Here is a 22,814-nt window from a genome sequence, read left to right as displayed (position 1 = left end):
TCCCTTTACCATGTGATCAGAGGTGTCTGATCACAGCTGTCACAATGTAAATAAACAAAAGATCCTTTGCTGGTTACCAGCTCTCCTTTCCTCACACAGAGGCGCTATATTTGTGAGTCTGTTTACATACAAAGATTCTTACAGTGTCAAACATCAGTTATCCACACCAGTGCAGCCACATCAGAGCCCTAATCTGCCACACCAGACATCCACACTACTGCAGCTACATCAGAGCCCTGATCTGCCACACCAGACATCCACACTACTGCAGCTACATCAGAGCCCTGATCTGCCACACCAGACATCCACACTACTGCAGCTACATCAGAGCCCTGATCTGCCACACCAGACATCCACACTACTGCAGCTACATCAGAGCCCTGATCTGCCACACCAGACATCCACACTACTGCAGCTACATCAGAGCCCTGATCTGCCACACCAGACATCCACACTACTGCAGCTACATCAGAGCCCTGATCTGCCACACCAGACATCCACACTACTGCAGCTACATCAGAGCCCAGATCTGTCATGCAGAGTACAGATGTGCCAGTGCAACCTCATCAGTGTCCTGATCAGCCACCAAAGTGCAGCCTCATCAGTGTCCTGATCAGCAATGTCAGTGCAGCCTCATCAGTGTCCTGATTAGGCACGCCAGTGCAGCCTCATCCGTGTCCTGATCAGCCCCGCCAGTGCAGCCATGCCAGTTTCCTGATCAGCCACACCAGTGCAACCTCATCAGTGTCCTGATCAGCCATATCAGTACAGCCACATCAGTGCAGACTTATCAGTGTCCTGATCAGCCACACCAATGTAGCCACACTAGTGCAGCCACATCAGTGTCCTGATTAGCCATGCCAGTGCTGGCACACTAGTGCAGCAACATCAGTGCACCCACATCTGTGCACCCACATTAATGTCATGATCAGCCACACCATTGCAGCCACACTAGTGCAGCCACATCAGTGTCCTGATCAGCCATGCCAGTGCAGCCACACCAGTGCAGCAACATCAGTGCAGCCACATCTGTACACCCACATTAATGTCATGATCAGCCACACCATTGCAGCCACACTAGTGCAGCCACATCAGTGTCCTGATCAGCTACTCCAGTGCATCCACACAAGAGTAGCAGAATGTGTTTTGGGGTGTAATTCTTAGTATGTCCATGCTGTGTGTTAGAAATATCTTATAAATTGACAAGTTTGTTTAAAAAATAAAAGTTTTAATTTTCTTTCCACATTTTCCAAAAATTTGTGGCAAAAAATGACATGTTCATAAGACTCATTATGCCTCATAGACATGGCCACCATTGGGGGGGGTACTGCCCTGACACTTATATGGGGCATGGGCATCCTGAGGGGCCCAGGCCCAGGGCCACGCCAGCATCATATGACAGCTGTTAGGACACCAGAATGGGCTAGCCACCCAAAAAGAAAAAGACCGTGGCCGCAGTGAGAGAGAAACACAAGCCAGGGATAATGATTCCTCCCTCTACCTTTGCTCCAGCAGCTGATCGAGCTCGCACTTTTGGAACATCCCGGAGGTGGAGCCTGATGGTAGGCTCGCATTTTGATTGGCTGACACTTGGGGAGGGGGTGTGGCCAGTCTTGGAAGTAAAAACAGCCAGCTCACCTTCTTTGGTGCACATGCAGGACTCGGAGGGCAACACAAGGGAGGCTGTGCAGCCTGTGGACTTTAACAGACTGTACTAATCTGCAGTGTCCTGACCTCATACCACATTACACTACAGGTCATACATCCTGACATCAGGAGAGTCTCCTCTGTTATAAGGAATGAGGGGAGGTACAGTACAGGGTCAGGGACGAAGAAGATGATGGTAAAAAGGATGGTGGGGATGAAGATGATAAGGTGTTATGGATTATGGATAGGGGCTGCTGGAGGAATGAGGATGATGATGGAGAGAGGGATGACTGAGGAAAGAGCACACAGAGAATATAAGGATGAGGATGATGACTGGGTTACAAAGCTGAGAGGGGTAAGGATGATTATCCTATTCAGGGGCGGACTGACCATTTGGAGACTCGGGCACTGCCCGAGGGCCCGGGGTCAGTAGGGGGCCCCATGAGATGCCCCGGTACCTTTTTCTTAGGCTTTTTTGAGTTTGGGCAAGGACACAGGGGCCCCATGATCCCCTATTGCCCGGGGGCCCCATGAGTTGTCAGTCTGCCCCTGATCCCATTACATGTTTAATAAGAATCCAGGGATGAAGATGATTTGGGAACAGTGTGGAGAAGGAGAAGGATGATGATAATGGAGAGTGAAGTTGGAGATGAAGATGGTTATGGATAATAATGAGGATGATTCTGGAGAGGGATGAGGATGATTCTGGAGAGGGATGAGGATGATGGAATTACATTATGGAGAGGGATGAGGATGATTCTGGAGGGGGATGGAGATTAGGATGAGGATAATGGAGTTACATTGTTGAGAGGGATAAGGATGATTCTGGAGGGGGATGAGGACGATTATGAAGAGGGATGAGGATGATGGAGTTACGGTACATTGTGGAGGGGGATGAGGATGATTCTGGAAGAAGATGAGGATGATTCTGGAGAGGGATGATGATAATGGAGTTACATTGTGGATAGGGATGAGGATGATTCTGGAGGGAGATGAGGATGATTCTGGAGAGAGATGAGGATGATGGAATTACATTGTTGAGAGGGATGAGGATAATTCTGGAGAGAGATGAGGATGACTTTGGAGGGGGATGAGGATGATGGAGTTACACTGTGGAGAGAGATTTGGATGATTGTGAAGGGGATGAGGATGATGGAGTTACATTGTTGAGAGGGATGAGGATGATTTTGGAGGGGGGTGAGGATGATGGAGTTACATTGTGGAGAGGGATGAGGATGATTCTGGACAGGTATGAGGGTGATTCTGGAGAGAGATGAGGATGATGGATTTACATTTTCAAGAGGGATAAGGATGATTCTGGAGGAGGATAAAGATGATGGAGTTATTTTGTGAAGAGGGATGAGGATGATTCTGGAGAGGGATGAGGATGATTCTGGAGGGGGATGAGGATGATGGAGTTACATTCTGGAAAGGGATGAGAATGATTTAGGAGAGGGATAAGGATGATTCTGGAGAGGGATGAAGATGATTCTGGAGAGGGATGTGGATTATGGAGTTACATTGTGGAGAAGGATGGGGATGATTCCGTTGGGGGATGAGGATGATTCTGGAGAGGGATAAGAATGATGGAATTACATTGTCAAGAGGCATGAGGATAACTCTGGAGGGGGATGAGGATGATGGAGTTGCATTGTAGAGAGGGATGAGGATGATTCTAGAGAGGGATGATGATGATGCTGGAGGGGGATAAGGATGATGGAGTTAGATAGTGGAGAGGATGAGGATGATTTTGGACAGGGACAAGAGTGATTCTGTATGTACTATCCTGACATTTTATGGCCTCATAAAATTAGATAGGTAGTCAGTACATTAGGACTAATCAATTTTCAAATAAATGTACTATAGCTTGTAGACTCTATAACTTTCACACAGACTACATATTATACACTGAGGGTTATAATTACCAAAGCAATGTAGCAGATTAAATTTTAGCCTAAATTTTGGAAGAAAGATTACTTAATTGGAAAACAGAAACTAAGAAAACTTTTTTTTAAACAACAAACAAAAATAGTGAGCACTCAGAGAAAAAAAGAGCTGCTAGCACTTACGAGTAAACCAACCCAAAAAAAACCCAAATATAATGATAGTGCAGTGCTGAAGAAAACAAAATAAAATTCAAATATAAATATATACCTGTGACAAAATATATATAACTGAAAACAGTGACCAAAAAGTCAAAATTAAAACCTATGAGTAATACACCCAATATGGTAAATAAAGTGCTATGTGCAAAACAAATAACTAAATCTGAAAAATTCATAAAGTGTTTAAATGTGCAAAATAAGTAATAAATAATAATAAATAAACAATCAGTGCATAGTGAGTTTTTTTTTTAATTTTTGGAATTTTTCATTTATATAGCAAAAAATAAAAAACACATTGGTGATTAAATATCACAAGGGGTGAAAGTGTCCAGTACTGAAGTGGTTAAAATTGGTTAAAAAATAAAGTAAATGTATAAATCAAGATATAGTTTTTTTTAACTTACCTAATTTCAGAAGATAAAGTTCCTCGTCCATAAAATGGAACAAAAAGCTGCTGCAAGGAGAGTGGGCCTTTTTCTGCTTTTCGGGAGCCTGGGGATTGGCTGTGTCTGCTTATAGTTCCTCTTTTCCTGTAGCATTAGCAGAACAAAATGTAGAGTGATTGTCTGGGGCTATCAATGGTAGCTCATATGTATACCAGAGGTGAACTGACAACTCATGGGGCCCCCGGGCAATAGGGGATCATGGGGCCCCTGTGTCCTTGCCCAAACTCAAAAAAGCCTATGAAAAAGGTACCAGGGGCATCTCATGGGGCCCCCTACTGACCCTGGGCCCTCGGGCAGTGCCTGAGTTTCCAAATGGTCAGTCCGCCCCTGATGTATACACCAAAAGTTTCTAAGTAAGTTGTAAACAAACCTTTCCTTGATTTTGCATCATTTTTGGAAAGGTACTATACTGGCTTCTGTCACACAACGCTCACAGCACCCTGCCTTTATAGAACGGTATCTTTTTGATAAGATAATATGATATCTGTGTGTTCTGTAACAGAATACAGGACATTTTCAGTTTCTATAGCTGCTAGAAAGAAACATTTACATTTTTTGTTAGTTGAAGAAAATTGTAGCTGGCTGCAGACTGAAACTGAAAAAAAATTGTAGCAGCACTACATGTCAAAATGGCTAATAAAGGAGTTGTGTATGTACATATTTTTTTTTTAGCAAAGTGGATTTCTTTGTGGATATTGCTGCAACCTACCATCAAAAAAAGTAGTATTATATGGAGGGAGAGTGCTATGAGCATTGTGTGACAGAAGCAGGCACAGCACAAAAAAGGAACATAAGAAAGTGCATCCAAAACAACTGAATTAGTGCACAGCCAATAATTTATCCATGAACCTGTATTAAAATAAAAGTCTCCTCCCATGTCCAATTTTTGTACAAGTGCACTTTAAGGGCCCATTCACAAAATGTGCTGCATTAACACACATGCGTTATGGCATTCCATTCATTTATATGGGTCGGCAGCACATCTTAATGCTAATAAAAAAAAGACATGCCCCTCCATTTTTTTGCAGTGTAACACAATGCATGTGTGTTGCGGTGTGCTACAGTGTAAATGCATAGCCCATTACCATAGTAGTGCACTGCGGTACCATTCAAAATAAATTACTGCTATAGTACTGCAAGGTGAAATTGCCCAATATGACAACGCATCAATGTCTTTGGGCCTGAGAAAGAAATGGAAGATAATATTTTCACATACATTTTCAAGGCTTTGATCAATGCTGTTGGGATTTAGTAGAGTTTTAGAGATGCAAATGGGAATATTTTTTAATTTTATAGGATGCCAGGCCCTTTTTTAAATTCGATTTAGCAATGCACCGAGACACAAAAAATGTGTGTGTATCCTCTAATAAAAAGAAACCCTAACAGTGTTAGAAAACAAGCAATGCACACTATAAATTAAACAAAAATTCAAATAAAAAATGTAAATGACATGCTTTACATTTACAGTATCTATGTTTATGAAAAGGATGGACTGAGCTTCATCAAAACGTCGACAATAATGATGCTGATGTTTTGAACTCTACCCTGCATGACCCCTGCCTATATACCAGTTTTTGATTTATATATATATATATATATATATATATGTATGTATGTATGTATATATATATATATATATATATATATACCGTATACCATGGCAGTAAAATAGACAAAGTGGGTTTCTGGAGCCCAACCAGGGGCAGACGAATAGTAATCAATCACCTAGACCTAGAGTACTGGAGTCAGCTTTCTGGTCTGTGCAAAATAAATGCCAGACCTCTCACCTTTCTTTTAGAGAAGAGAGCTAGCATTATTAAAGAATGACAATTGCAGTGACTCATAAAAGATAATAAAAAATAATTGATGAACTCAACAATGCTACTGCAAATTAATGCATTCAAGCAGTATGAAATTCACTTAAATTTTGGATTTGTACATGGTGCCATATCCACATATCTCCAAAAATGATCAAATGATGGTGTTCTAAATTTGGGTCAGAGTTTAGACTGGCCAATGTTACCCTGCAGAAAGTATCAAATGACTAGGGCTAGGCTTTGGTTCACATGATAAACCCTGGGGCAAGTCTGGACAAAAATGTTCTATTGGAAAACTATTTTTCATTCTTCAAATTAAAATGGAGCTCCACCCAAAAGGGGACGTTCCGCTTTAAGGACTGCTCCCCCGCTCCTCATTAAGGATTGGCACCTTTGCGGGGCGGGGGGGAGCGGGTACCCGAATTTCACAGATCAGAAGTGGAAGTGGAAGGTGTCCTCTCTCCCTGTAGTCTTTTGAGACACATGATAGGTCCCAGATGACTACAGGACCATTCATGAAGTGCAGTGCTACTCGCGCATGCGCAGTGGGAACCCGGCTGTGAAGCCGCAAGCTATCACAGCCGGGTGCCCACACTGAAGATGCTGGCCTCCTGGAATACAGGACGGTCGGTGAAATGGGCTGCAGGGGACACACCGCGGACCAAGGGACAGATAAGTGGCTGTTTTTTAAAAGTCAGCAGCTACAGGTTTTGTAGCTGCTGACTTTTATTTTTTGACAGGGTGAGTGGAACTCCGCTTTAAGATCCGATTTACTACCTGTCTCTATACAACAGTCATTCTTAACCAGGGTTCCATGGAACCTTGAGGTTCCTCCAGAAGTTGCTAGTGCTGAGCTGTGGCTGATTGACCTCCCATTTGATGGTGCTTGCATAATTCTGGGGCCAGTGGCACTGGGAAAAGCCAGCTGCTGGACACCAATGATCTTTTTATCTGTTTGTAAGGTGGGCATTTTTTCCACGGGCCACCAATGTAAGGGGCATTTTTCCTACTGACCCCAATGAATTAGTTTTAGCAGGGGTTCCCCAAGACCTTAAATTTATTTCACGGGTTCCTCTGGGGTAATAAGGTTGAGAAAGGTTGCTCTAAGGGATCATACAAAAGAGCTCTACTGCACTAATGTTTAGTCCCATATGCAAAAGTATGTCTTAGTTCTGGAAAGGTACATCATGATCATGTAATAAAATGTTATTAGCTAGTTTGAAATTCAAGAACTTAATAACCTTACAGCGATTCAACTTGTAGGAGGTCTATTTGTTGTTTCATGGCACTTAGAAGCTGTTCATTCTTTTGTTCTTGAGCATTCAAATGTCTTATCATTTTTTCTAGATAACTCGTATTCTGGCTCTGCGCAGATATTTCATTCAGCCGCTGCACAATATCTGAAATTGATCAGGTTACATTCATTATTCATCAGCAGCAAAACAGTAATAGGCATGTACAGTATGTATTTCATCGGTTGTTTCATTTTTATGTAAAGTAAATGAGACAAATTTAGCTGTGAATAATGTATATTAGAAAGTACGAGCAGGGCCCTCTGTTTCCTCTTGTACCAAATTGTATAGTAACTGTAATGTCTACCTTCATTTTGTAAAGCACTGCGCAAACTGTTGGCGCTATATAAATCCTGTATAATAATAATAATAGCCCAAGCTTTGTGTGTTTGTGTAAAGATGTGTGCATTCCAGGATAAGGTTGGGTATATTACCCATAACCAATGTGAATAAGGTGTTTTATATCCACAAATGTCAATAAGAAGTAGAAGAAAATGTGTAGAATTTGAAGTGAAGGATGAAATTAAAATCAAAAGGACAAAATTGGAAAGGAGTGACAGCCAGCAGTGACAGCTAACCAGGAAACCTTGCAATGGTCAGAGAAAGCCAAGTAGGTGCTGACCAGGGAGGAAAGAGAAGGCAGATGGTGAGTACCATGAGTGAAGATGGACAAGGGAATGAGAGAAGAGGCAGAGAATGAGCTGACCAAGTACCAGGAAGGGTGAGAGAGAAGGCTGAAACAGTTTATCATGGACAGGAGGAAAGGAGAGAAAAAATAAAGAATGTAAATGACTGTGGATGATGTAAGACAGCAAAGGTAGTAAGATCTAACTATGGACAACAGATAGAGAAGACTAAGAATGATCTGATCATAGACCACCCAGAAAGTAGTTAGGATGGGGCTGAGCATGGTCGGGGGACAAAGAATAAGTAAGGAAGTAGGGCAGGAGATGATCATTGACAGGATAGGATGGGATTTTGCACATGTTCACATGCTACACCAATGTAAATGCAGCCTTAGACCTTGTTCTTACTGAGTGTATGCATCCGTGCCCCGATTGATAGCTATGGGACTGCCTGTGAAGGGATATACAGAACACCTGTGCGGATATTTACAATTGTCACAAATGAGGCCTTACAGCTTAGAAACAACTGCTTTTGTTTAGAAGCCTGATAGGCTACCATAATTCCGGTGCAAAAAAAGTAATAGGTAAAGAGCTAAACTTTTAAAACTGTGTTGTAAACTTTGAGGGCTGGTTCACACCAGAACGTGTTTAGGGAAAGTCCCATTCCGTATGTGTTTCTCACATTGTGCCCAAAATTCATTGCCTTTAGGATCTGCTGCTGATACCAATGTGATGTTAATGGCACCCCAATTGCAGATCACAAATGCAGTTCATTTGTGGGCTGGAAATCACTACGATACTGCAGTACTGAGATTTGGTGCACCACATTTTAAAACAGTAGTGTATGCACTACTTTGTCTGCATTCCAGTGAGACTCCAGCCCATTCGAACCACATCAGAATATGTTGCATCCCAATGTGAACTGGCCCTAAAAATTACATTTCTCCACAATACCTACAGATGCAGAAGGCTTGTTTTAATTTGGTTTTATTGTTGTTCAGAATATGCAGGGCCGGGACAAAGGGTGGGCAGGAGGGACATTTGCCAAGGGTGCAGCTGTAAGGGAGGGAGACCCTTCACCACATGCAAGCTACAGATCAGTGTCTTGCAGCCAGGGGCTGCAGTTTCATGTCTGTTTTGACAGCTACTGGTGTCACATCATGCTCCAACATACCTGATCTCCACCCCATTTGGCCACAGCTGACACAAAAGCACACCATGCATGTGCAACTGCCTTCTAGCCACAATAAAGCAAGTGATTAACCATGCACACTGCATGCCAACCATGGGCAGTTGGAGCAAGGGGGCAAATAATGTGCACAATGTGGTATACATTTCTACAGAATGCATTAGGAGGTGTGTGGGGGGGTGTATCCTTGTCCTGGGTGCTGGACAAATCTGTCCCGATATTGAGAATATGTAAATACTTGATCTGGGCACAAGCTCACTTTAAGTACTGACCATCTAAAACCTTCTGGTAAATTTACAGTCATGACCAAATATATTGGCACCCCTTCATTTTTGTTATCAGTTTACATACCAAACCGTCATCCTGATCATCGCCATACTCCATGCCAGCGTCCTGATCACCACCAAACCCTACACCAGTGTCCTGATCACCACCATGCTCCATACCAGCGTCCTGATCACCGCCATGCTCCATACCAGCGTCCTGATCACCACCATGCTCCATACCAGCGTCCTGATCACCGCCATGCTCCATACCAGCGTCCTGATCACCGCCATACAGCATATCAGCGCATTAATCACAGCCATACACCATTCCAGTCCCCTTATCACCACCATACACCATACCAGCGTCCTGATCACCACCATACATCATACCAGCGTCCTGATCACCGCCATACACCCTACCAGTGCCTTGATCACTACCATACCCCATGCCAGTGTCCTGATCACCCCATATGCCATACCAGCATCCTGTTCACCACCATACCCCTTGAGAATTGTGAATGGCACTGCTATTGTTATTATATGCAGTGTTATAAACATTTTTTGAGGGGGGTGACACCATGTTTTACCGGACCAGTTGACACCAACCATAGTGACACCATTGCACACCACTGACTCTGCTCTCCCTCCCGTACTCCTTTGAGCATAAAAACAGGTAGAAGAGCTGTGAGTACACCCAGCTCTCACACCGGTCCAGTTCTAGCCCTGCAGCTTCAGTACAGATGCCTCTGTGATCCTTCCCATGGTCTCCCTTCTCTTCTCGCTGTGCTTGGTGATGGAGCTGAAGTAAGTTTCAGCCAGCTATTTCTGCTTGTCTTCCAGCCACAGCAGGATGCCTCTCTCATACTTTCTGTGCTCTCGTCCCTCCTCTACTTGGGTTTCATAATTGAGCTCCTTTAAGCACCACAATAGGAGAGGGGACACATCAAGAGCACCTGTCTTACTCAGCAGTAGCCTGGCCTGTCATCACAATTTCTGGCCCTGCTACCTGCACTATATTGAACCTGTTATTTCTCAGCTTTTCCGGGCAAGAAGGAAAGCGAGTGATGAGTACATCTGACTCCCTTGGAAAAAGCCTCCTTGTTACTTCCTTGCCTGGCCACCTGCGACTTATGAGCAGAGTGGAATGTACCGGTAGCTTAAATTCACACAATCCACCGCACAAAGTGTTTAACCGCCAGCCGCTCATGAGTTGTGGACAGGCCAGAAGGTATTTAAAATGGGGCACTCTGGAAGAGCAGGGCATAAGGGGGCACTAAGGGATACTCTAGAGGAGGATGTAAGGGAACAGTCTGGAGGTACTAACTTAATACCTCCAGAGTGCCCCAGAGAGCTTCTAGAATGCCTCTTTACATCCTCCAGTGTGCCCCCTTAGTACAGTATTACTAAGGGGACACTCTGGAGGATGTACATGGGCACTCTGAAGGTAATAACTTAGTACCTCCAAAGTCACCCTCCTTTCCCCTCCTGCCAACAATAGCTCCAGGTAAATCTGTATTTACTATGCTTCAGTTTATGAATAGGCAGGAGCCTCTGTCTTATGTTCATTCATCTGCAGTGCAGCTGAGTCTCAGAAATTAGACTTCAAGGATCTGTTTAGACCCCTGATATTTCAAGAAAGCCCCCTCCCCAACAGCGTTGTACAAAATTATTAAATTAAAAATCTAAATTAAAAAAAATAAAACTATAAAAAAAACTGAAAAATTTTAAAAAATCAGACTAAAATTTCTAAGCAGATTAAAAAGTCACACCCAATATGTGGCATAATTTAGCCACACCTATTGTATGCTCAGCACAGGTCACCATTTCCCTGGTAGGGGCCCCAGTGCATTACTTTTCCAAGAGGCCCATGATGCTGTTAAAAGTGGTACTAAACCCAGGACCCTGCATTCACTATATCTGGTCTTCAACAGTACATAGAACATGGAAATGCAATTATTTTTAGTAAATAAAAACTGGTAAATACCTTTTCTCATCAGTAGTTGGAGCAGTCTTGTGACTTCTATAAGTGTGCAGCAGAGCACTGGTTAAAGCTTTGTAGGAGAAGTTTTCATTCTCCTCTCACTGTCATATGAGACTGCAGGACCCCTAAACCTGATCACATGCACCCTTCCAAGAAAAAAAAAACTCTAACAATACACACCAAACAGAGCATGTGCAGCTTGCTCCCAAGGCTCTGTTCTATCAGGAGCTGAGTCAGGGACAGTAGAAGAAGGAGAGGATCAGAGAAGACAGGATCAAACAGCCTTTTTACACAATGCGGAGGATTAACCCCTTAGGTTCCGCAGTGAGCATAACAAGCAAGCTCTACTGCATATACAGACTGATTTTACTGCCATGGGTTTAGTAACACTTTAAGATGGCACTACCCATGAAAGGCTCCTAGTACCTTAATTGGGTCACCAGCTTTCATTCTCCTGCCATTCTGCATGTCGCTGAGCACGGTGCCCATCCACGAGGGCCTGCTGCATTAATATTGCGTCATAAAAATGGCTGCCACACGGTGACCATTTTTAAACCTGGGGGCCCCATTATCTCCTTATGCCAGGGGCCCCATGAGTTGTTAGTCCGCCCCTGACCTAAAATATTGTTTTCATCATCCCTATGTATGCCAACTGCTCACTCTCAGTCCCGTGATGACAGATTGAGCTCTGCAGTCACTTTTGCAGCAGTTTTTTTTTATTCCTGAGCAATATCATTGTGTCTCTCTCACTCAGTTGACCATGCTTATGCTTATCAGATGACGTTTTCACGGAAATTGTACCTAGTGACACAGCAAATACATTGGCAACTTATAGTCATAGAGGCGCCAGCTAAGCAGTCAAAAACAATTTGCCCTCTTTGAAGTGCCGTAAGCTCTGACACGACTCGGTACTACCAGTATCGCACACAGTGAATGACAAAAGTAAGGCTTCCCACTTGAAAGCTAGGTGTCTCATCACACAGTGGAAGCAAAAGAATGTTACATCACTTCTGCTTTCAACACAAAACATGTCACTTTCACACCTGAAAATAATGTTGTGTTTCCATGTTTTGTCCAACCTCTGTACATTAGATTAACTGCTAAACTAGATATGAGCCCTTACCACACGATGGGGTTGATTTACTAAAACTGGAGAGTGCAAATCTGGTGCAGCTGCGCATGGTAGCCAATCAGAGTCTAATTATAGCTTGTTCAGTAAAGCTTTGACAAAAAAAACTGCAAGATCATTGGTTTCTATTGCAGAGCTACACCAGATTTTGCACTCTCCAGTTTTAGTAAATTAACTCCAGTGTATTTCTCATTCACTGGTCACTAACTGATGACATGAAACACTGTTTCTTTTTTCGATCCTTGTTTATATTCTTGAAACATTAATAATAATAATTTGTTTCTTACCATTTAGTTGCTGCCTAGTATCTATGATACATAATTATATCATGAGATGCTTGCACAAAAGCACTCACAACACAGATAAATTCTATGGTAACTGTTGTCTACTCAAGGGATATTAATATCAACCCCTTGACGCTGACGTAACACAAATATGTGGCTCACAGAACTCGGCTTTTTTCTGTGGGACACCATATTTGCATACCTGTCTTTCTGCTGGGAGCGCGCCGCACAGCGCGCTTCCAGCACAAAGACAGTGGTGTCACTGAGAGCCCCAGGTCCTGTTCTAATGATCGGGATCCGGGACTCCCGATTCCGGGTCACATGATAGCTATGATAGCCTCTGATTGGCTATCACTGTGATCAGTCACTGTACAGCCCGACCCCCTTGTGTTTTTTTTTTCTCTCGGTATGAATGGAGGAGAGAGATACATCGTATCTCTCTAACTCTTGGCACAGAGGGGGGAAAAAATGTTTGTAAAAAAAATAAATAAATATATATATATATTAAAAAATAAAATAAAATAATAAAGAAATATACCTAGATCAAGGCTTTATCTAGTTCAGTGCTAGGTTAACTGTTTGGGTCAAGGCCAGGGTCAAAGGTCAAGGTCAAAAGGTCAGGGTCAAAGGTCTGGTTTAAAAAAATTGGTATCAGTCAGTGTCAGTTAGTGTCAGCGTCAGTAATGTCAGTGTGTTTTAGTTAAAAAAACAAACAAAAACAAAACGTGCACTATTGTTTATGGGCTGTACTATGGGAACAAATAACATACACATATATGGTATCGCTGCGATCGTCAAGAGCTGGAAAATATATTTTGGGTTGTTCTTTGATGGTAGGTTATGGTAGTGGCAAGAAACACACAGCTAAATTTGTAAAAAGTTATTTTACTATTTTTTTACTATTACTATTTTTTTACTATTTTGAGCCAGTTTTCCTTTGATAATAAAAAAAATCAGGAGCTATCCATTACTATTTACCACCAAATGAAAGCCCAATTTGTCCTGAAAAAAAACAAGGTATAATTCACCTGGATGTACAAAGTAGTTGTGATGATATGTACGGTTTTACTAACACATGTCCACGGTGCACATTTGTGCTTGGGCATTTAGATTTGTTTTACCCTTAGGCGTGAAGGGGCTAAGAGACGCTGCAGAGGTTTGGTAAACCAAAGACCACGTGGACCAAGATGGCGACAGAGCAACACAGCATCCCTGAGCTCCATCGCCGCACTGCCTAATCCGCTACCATCCGGGCGGCAGCGGACACTACAGGGCCCCCGGCCCCTAATGAACCCATTAGGGAGGGGTACTAACCAATCTGGGCCCCCTCCGGAATCGTGGCCTACTGTGGCCTATGAAGCCGTGGCCTCGCGTAAATCGCGGACCGAATCACGCCGCCGCTGCCGGATCGCGCCGCCGCCGCTCCGTCCCTCAGCCCCTGCCCTCTGACACGCTGTGAGGTGGTCCTACCCTTGCAGCCCCTGGCCCTCTCCACTGGCTCCGGGGGCCACAACAGGCAGGCAGCAGCCTAACAGCACTCCAGAGACCACAGCAATCAGACAGCAGCCAAGCAACGCTTCTGAGACCACTGCAGGCAGACAGCAACCAACGACGCAAAAGGCTCCAAGGACCAACCCGGGAAACCTGCACAGCAGCAGCACCACCACCTAGGCAGCGGCGGCCCGCACGACAGCACCACCACCCGCACGGCCACCACCACCAGAACGGCTCCCCTGCTCCTCACTGTGTGTCACACAGCTGCCCCCTGTGCCCCGCCACCGCGCAGCCCCAAGCCCCATCACGCGAGCCTGCCACGCGGCTTACAACACCCACAGGCACCGACCGCTCCCATAGACGCCGGGCCCTATAGCACCCACAAGCGCTGGCCCACAGTACCTACAAACGCCGGCCCATAGCACCTTCAAGCGCCGGCCCACAATACCCACGGGCACCAGGCCCTACTGCACCTACCGACGCCTAACCTATAGACGTCGGCCTCCAGCCACTGGGCCCTACAGTACCACCAGATGCTGGGCCCTACAGCACCTCCAGACACCGGGCCCTACAGCACCTCCATACGCCGGGCCATACAACACCTCTAGACGCCGCGCCCCACAGCACCTCCAGATGCCGCACCCTACAGCACCTCCAGACGCCGCGTCCTACAACACCTCCAGACGCCGCGTCGTACAGCACCCCCAGACGCCGTGCCCCACAGTACCTTCAGACGCCGTGCCCCACAGCACCTCCAGACGCCGTGCCCTACAGCACCTCCAGACGCCGTGCCCTACAGCACCCACAGACTGCCGTAACTAGCCAGCAGCAGGCCCAGCTGCCCACCACTTTCCCTCCCCTCTCACTGATGAACTCCTCCGCCACTGCGCGATAGACTCTGCGCATCTATACGCCCTGGTGTGAAACTTTTCACCTCCCTCATTTGACCAGCACTCCGCTCACCCTCTTAATATGCCATCTGTCCTCCTCCTCCTCGCACTCCTCTCCTCCATTCACAAAATCTCCTCCCTCTACCCCCCTACCCCCCCAAAACAACTTTACATCGGACCCTCACTACTTCCCTCTCCCCACTATGGTTCTCACCACCTCCTCCTGATACTCCACTCTCCCACCGACCCACACGCCACCACTAACAGACCCACACGCTCTTGTACATCCTGCTCCCATGCCACGTTTCTGACCCTCCTTCTCCTCCTCAACACTGGGGACATCTCCCCGAACCCTGGCCCCTCACCACCTCACTCACCCACTAGGCACCCTCCTACTCACACAAACCGCCGCAACCCCCTCAACCTTATACCTGTCCCCCTCCTCCCCGCACCCACACCTCCACTCTTGGTTGCACTCCTGATCTCCCGATCGGTGTGCAACAAGCTCACTGCCATCCATGACCTCTTTATCTCCCACTCCCTCAACCTCCTAGCGGCCACCGAAACCTGGATCCAAGTCACTGACTCCACCTCCCCTGCGGCACTTTTCTATGGAGGTCTCGTCTGGTCCCATTCACCCAGACCGAGCGTGGTGGGGTCGGCATGCTCTTGTCACCGCTGAGCAACTTCCAGGTCCTCCCAAACCCCCTCTCTCTATCCTTCTCCTCCTTTGAGGCCCATTGCATCCGACTCTTCTCCCCCACCCCTCTGAGGATTGCAGTAATCTATCGGCCCCCTGGACCTGTATCCCGCTTCCTTGACGACTTTTCCGCCTGGCTGCCCTTCTTCCTCTCCTCTGAGCTCCCCACCATCATCCTTAGTGACTTCAATATCCCTCTCAATGTCAACAACCCGGCTACATCCCAACTCCTCCACTTAACCTCTTCATTTGCACTCACACAGTGCACACAGTCCTCCACCCACACCGACGGGAACACCCTGGACCTCGTTTTCTCCCATCTCTGCACCCCCCACAACCTCACTAACACCCCTTTCCCTCTCTCTGACCACAACCTCATTACGTTCTCCATCTCCCCGTCCTCTAACACCTCCCCCCCAAACGTCAAACCTTCACCAGCCGTAACCTCTGCAACCTTAACCCAGCCCCTCTCCACTCTGCAGCTGACTGTCTGTACGACAGTATCCTTCCACTGTCATGCCCTAACCTGGCCACTGCTGCATATAACAACACGCTATCAGCTGCCCTAGACTCCTTAGCACCCCTAACCACACGAAGCATTAGACCCCGACCGCTTCAACCCTGGCAGAAGGACCACACTAAAAATCTCAAACGACGCAGTTGCGTGCTGGAACGATTATGGCGCAAAACCAAATCCCCCCGTGCATTCTCCCTCTACAAATCCGCCTTCCTCACCTACACCTCCTCCCTCCACGCCGCCAAACAAGCCTACTTCGTAACCCTCATCAACACCCTCTCCTCCTGTCCTCGCCGGCTCTTTTCAACCTTCAACTCCCTACTCTCTCCCCACCCAGTACCTCACTCACCGCCCATGAGATTGCCATTCACTTCCAAAATAAGATCAATGCAATCCATAAGAACATTGCCAATGCTTCACCTACCTCCCCACCTAGCCTCCCTCCCACCATAACCCCTCCAACTCTCCCCTCCTCTGACCTCACAACTGCCCTGCCCCCCACCACACTTAACATCCCGTACACTATAACCTCCCCAACACTCCGCTCCTTCAGCCTTGCCACCACTGAGGAGGTCACCAAGGTCTTCTCAGAAGCCCGCCTTACCACTTGCCCCCTTGACCCTGTCCCCACACAACTCCTCCGGGCACCCTCCCCCTCCATCCTACGCTCCCTCACCCACATCTTCAATCTCTCCCTCTCTAGTGGCGCATTCCCCTCCCCCCTAAAGCACGCGCACATCACCCCCATACTCAAAAAACCCTCTCTGGACCCCACTGACCTGAACAACCTTAGACCCATCTCCCTGCTGCCATTCACTTCCAAGCTTCTTGAGCGCTTAGCCTACAATCGCCTAAGCGCCCACCTCACTGACAACAACCTCCTCGATCCACTACAGTCTGGCTTCCGTCCCCTACACTCCACCAAAACCGCCCTACTCAAAATCACTAATGACCTGCTAACCGCCAAAGCTAATAACCACTACTCAGTCCTCTTACTCCTTGACCTCTCCGTGGCCTTCGACACAGTTGACCACCCCCTCCTCCTTGATCAACTACACTCCCTCGGCATCAGAGACTCTCTCTCCTGGCTCTCCTTCTATCTCTCCCAACGCTCCTTCAGCATTACCTATAACGCTACCACCTCCCCCTCTCCCCCCCTCTCTGTTGGGGTCCCCCAAGGCTCTGTCCTCGGGCCCCTTCTTTTCTCCATCTACACCTCCTCCCTCGGCAAACTGATACACTCCCACGGCTTCAACTATCACCTCTACGCCGATGACACGCAAATTTACCTCTCCACCCCTCAACTCACCACTTCAGTCTCCACCCGTATCACCCACCTGCTGAACGACATATCAGACTGGATGTCGCTCTACTTCCTCAAACTGAACCTTTCCAAAACCGAGCTCCTAATTTCCCCCCAAGCCCGTGCCCCCCTCTCCATCATGACCAACAACACCACCATCAGTCCCACCCTGCAAGCCAAAGTCCTAAGTGTCACTCTAGATTCAAACCTGTCCTTCCAACCCCATGTCCAATCATAAGCAAGCTCATGCAGGCCCCACCTCCGCAACATCTCCAAAATATGTACTTTCCTAACCCCAGACACTACTAAACAACTCGTTCACTCCCTTATTATCTCACGTCTGGACTACTGCAACTCCCTCCTTACTGGCCTACCTCATCACAGACTAACCCCACTTCAGTCTATCCTGAACTCAGCGACCAGACTCATCCACCTTACCAACCGCTCCTCTTCTGCCACCCTCCTCTGCCATTCCCTCCATTGGCTCCCGATTACCCAACGCATCAAATTCAAATTACTAACACTGACATACAAAGCCATTCATAACGCTGCCCCAAACTACCTCACCGACCTGATACCCAAATACCACCCAACCCGTAATCTTCGCTACTCACAAGACCTCCTACTTTCTAGCTCCCTGGTCTCCACCTCCCACGCCCAACTGCAGGACTTCTCCAGGACCTCCCCCACCTCTGGAACTCACTACCCCAATCCATCAGACTGTTACCTTCCCTCCTCACCTTTAGGCGCACCCTGAAAACCCATCTCTTCAGGGAAGCCTACCCCACCCTCATTTAACTGCCGATCTCCTCCACTCCTACCACTCCATCCCCCACAGCCACTTCCTCCTGTGCCACTATCCCCTCCCTCCTAGATTGTAAGGTCGAAAGAGCAGGGCCCTCGAACCCCTCGTGTATTGTTTGTTGCTGTATTGTCTCATGTTCTGTCCCCCACTATAATGTACAGCGCTGAGCAAACCTTTTTGGCGCTATATAAATACTGTATAATAATAATAATAAACCAATAGTAAGATCAAAACTGCATATTCAAATATACCGAAATATACCGATTAACCTAGTAAAACTAGGACAAAGTGAGGACGATAGTTGGGCAATGATAGTTCCAGATTAAAGTGAACCTGTGCTTTTTCATGCAAGCAACAGGTTCCTTTAACTGCTGAACCAACATTCCCCCCATAGTTGAATAAACTTGCTTGGTTCAGCCACTAGGAGGTAAAACAAACACCCAGTACTTCAGGGTATGGGAAGCATGTAACTGACTCCCCTTCCTCCCACATTGCAATGCTAACTGTCTTAGTGACCAGTCTGCATCCACCCGCACTATCACAAGGGGATGAGGAGAAAGCCATTGCCCTTGTGAAAGCTCAAAGTTGTAATTTTTTTATCCTGCAGGTGAATAGAGGTAACGAAAAGTGTAGAGGGAGGTATCTGAACTCACTGCTTTACCAATTTCGTCTGAATATAAATTAGCTTGCATTGTGATGGAGGTTAGAAATATTAGATTTTTCTTTTGTTTTATGAAAGTGACTATCTCTAATCCAGATGCAGTGTTTAACAAAGTCAACTTAACTGCATAATTTAGTTTGTGAGTCCCTGTGTCCTCAAGGGAGGTAGGACACCAGTAATTGTATCCTGCTTCAGGATAGAGGCAGACAGCTCGGCACCACGAGGTCTTTGGTTGAATTAAAAGTGCGAGATAACAAAGAAGATGGTTGGACTTTTCTGAGGTTACTCCTGTGATGTTAAATTGAGAAACCCTGCACAGAGAGAAGATTAGGCTGCTGCTAGCAACTAACACAAGTGGGTGTGATAATAAATCAATGAGGATACTGCGCTGCCACTCCTATAACTGTGAAAAAAATATAATTAGAAATGAATGTGTGAACCCCACTCTGAAAATAAACGTGATGGAGTTTGTGTGACGTGCTACAATACAACTCCCTCCACAATGAGTGAAAGCGTGGTCACATCACTAATAATTAAATGTGAATATCAATAACAAAAGTATTGTGCTACAATGCACCTCCCTCCTCCATGAGGATGCCCATATAACACTCTATGATTAATTAAAAACATAACTCATGTGATAAGAAACCTAATATGCAAATATATACATGGTAATACTTGTACCCATGTACCCCCCCCCCCCCATTTTTTCAACTGGGGGCTCGTCGGGGTTTGGGGTGTTAATTTTTCCCTAAGCCTTCTCCCCCCTTTTATTTTTTGTTGGTGGTTGGTACAGGGGGCAGGGAGCCTTTCTTCCATACCTTGGGAGGAACAGTTCATTGTTATAGTTTATATCACTGAAAACAGTTATAGTGGCTGAAAGGCCGGTTCAGGGATGTTTGCTTCCCCCCTTGACCCAATGTGCTTTGGTTTGGTACCATGACTCAAGATACAGTCCGCCACTCAGGTGGACACAAAATTTTGGTTTGTGGACAGTCAGATGGGCTGGTCCCTTCTTATTCTCCGGATGCTTTTTTTGATTTTCTGCTTTGCACTGTTCTCTTTTCTCATTCTCTTCTTGTTTTCCTCCCTTTTTCTCTTCGGACCTGAGACACACATTCCTGGTGTTGTCATTGAAGGCACTGGCTGTGGAGGTCCAGAGGGTGGTTGAGTCTGTTATGACGGCGGAGTGGTTGAAGGTAAGCCATCACCAGAGCGTGTTTCCCCGCAGACCTATCATTTTGAGTCCTAGTAGTCATTTAGTCTCATAATATTCAGCGGCTATACTCACTTATTAAGCGTAGGAAAGCCTTTCAGAGTTACAACTCTCAGCATGCAGATGTTCTTCTACTACAGGAGACACACTTCCCCTAATGCCCCTAACTAGACCAGGGGTGTAGCTATATTTTTCTCTAAAAAAGTAGCTTTTTCTCTACTGCAAGAAATTAAAGACCCAGACGGTCAATATTTACTTTTAAAGGGCACAATAGGGGGTCAGTTATACACCTTTATCATGTACTATGCGCACAAACAGAGGCACAAACAGGGGCAACTTGCTTTTTTTTTTCTAACCTCTTTCGAGAGCTAGCCCCACATTCAGAAGGGACATTATATATGGAAGAGACTCCAATATTGCTTAGTCTCAAATGCCCTTCTAACATGAGTTTATCTATAGCCAAGTTGCCACACACCCTAGATCTAATGGATATCTAGAGGGAAACGTACCCACCTGCTAGGTATTATACCCATTACTCAGCCTCACATATGACTTATGCTAGAACTGATCACCTTTTCATTTCTAGTGCCAGTGTTCCTTTGGTCAATAAAACCTTCATAAGAGAGGTGGCTTGCCTGGTGCTCTTGTATCCAGGGGACCCCAAGGGCTGATTTTTTGGCAGATGAATAAAACGTTACTTAGTGACCCGGTACGGCGCACGGAAATTACAGCAGCTATTTCAGAATATTTTCAATTAAATGACTTAGAAGAGGTTTCCCCATCTACTATATGGGCAAAACATAAACCTACCATATGGAGGAAGCTCATTCAGATTTCCTTCCAAATTAAGAGGGAGCATCGGGTGGACCTGGAGAGATTGGATGTAGAATTACAATCTTTACGTAAAGCACACAAACGTAAGCCTTACCCAGACACACTAGCCAAAATTGACTTGACTAGGCTGGCCCTCAATTTAGCTTTTACCACTAGAGCTAAGAAGAGTTTGTGGTGGAGTAATGCTCATTTTTATTATCAACGAGACAGAATTGGCCTGATGTTAGCCTCCAAGCTGACCCCAAAGGTCTGATCCTTTACATTACCTAAACTTTGGGCTGACAAAATCTATGCAAGATTATGGAAGCATTCCATGCTTTCTATTCTCTGCTCTACAAGTCAGGCACCATGGCAGACGAAGAGATGCTGGATGCCTTTCTGGAAGGGTTACCTATCCCAAAACTGAAGGCAGCACATCGAAATCAGCTATAGGCCCAATCTTCATCAAGGAGGTCCTGAGAGTGATTAAGCAGGCAAAGAGGGGATCCACACCTGGCCCAGATGGTTTCTTGACTTTGTATTATAAGAAGGTTGCTGCACAACTAGCCCCATAACTGGCAGATCTTTTAGTTCATTGCGAGATGCTGACCCTTTGAACGCAGCTTTCATCACAGTGATACCTAAACCCTCAAAGGACCCAGGGGAAATGGGTAATTATTGATCAGCAATGATCTGAAATTTATGATCAAAATTTTAGTGAATCGACTGTCCTCTTTCATTAGTTTATATATTCATAAGGACCAGGTTGGGTCCATCCCAGGCAGGCAAAGCCCTGACCAAATTCGGAGGCAATGGACATTGTATCTCTGTTTCGGTCTGGATGGGCAAGCGGGACTCCTCCTAAATGCAAAATGCAGTTAATATGATCTCCTGGCCATAACTCTTTAGAATATTAACCCAGTGGGGCTTCAGCCCTCATTTTATGGGAGTCTTGCATACACTCTATTCTGCTCCCCAAATTCAAGTGTGACTCAACGGCTATCTTTTCTAGGCCAATATCAATTTGGCGGGGTACGAGACAGGGCTGCCCTTTCTACCTGCTGCTTTTCATAATTGCGATAAAGACATTAGCCGTGGCCATCCGGACTGGCTCAGACATTCATGGGGTGCACTGTGGCCTACAGGAGCACAAGTGTGCCTTGTTTGCAAATGATCTCCTCCTCTTTGTGATATCCCTTTCTGTGATATCCCCATTGATTTCCATGCCCTATATTCTAAGATTACTTAAGGAGTTCGGGGTGGTCTCTGGGCTAGAAATGAATGCATCCATATCTATGGCATTAGATGTGATGGCCCCCTCTGTACTGCTTGATTGCCTTAGAGGTCATTTCCCTTTCACTTGGAGCGAAACCAATATCCAATATTTGGGAATTCAACTTACCACTAATATTAACTCACTATACGCCTATAATTATCCACCACTATTTAAGAAAATGGAGGCTGATTTGAGACAATGGTCTTTACATAATCTCTCCTGGCTAGGCAGGATCCATACTGTCAAAATTATCCTATTACCCCACCTCCTTTATTTTTTTCTCTCCCTCCCGATTCCACGCTCAATTTTGGATAAATTCCAATCTAATCTCAATATTACCAGGCCACACAGCTGACA

General features: G+C 45.8%; 1 protein-coding gene across 1 annotated transcript in view; it reads right to left on the bottom strand.

The window, feature by feature from the left end:
• Positions 1–22,814, bottom strand: part of LOC149467975 (coiled-coil domain-containing protein 17-like) — a 97,045-nt gene that overhangs the window by 46,343 nt on the left and 27,888 nt on the right. The window contains exons 4-5 of the mRNA XM_089670872.1: positions 7,262–7,415; positions 4,157–4,282 (exon numbers count right to left, since the gene is read on the bottom strand). Coding sequence (XP_089526998.1) covers positions 4,157–4,282; positions 7,262–7,415 — 280 coding nt within the window. The remainder of the gene's footprint in view (positions 1–4,156; positions 4,283–7,261; positions 7,416–22,814) is intronic.

This window comes from Staurois parvus, unplaced genomic scaffold, assembly GCF_062004578.1.
Source record: "Staurois parvus isolate SC_StPar_1 unplaced genomic scaffold, SC_StPar_1.0 ptg000096l, whole genome shotgun sequence".
Classification (NCBI taxonomy): domain Eukaryota; kingdom Metazoa; phylum Chordata; class Amphibia; order Anura; family Ranidae; genus Staurois; species Staurois parvus.
Note: the sequence above shows the minus strand (reverse complement) of the source record. Positions and strands in the feature narration are given on the sequence as shown.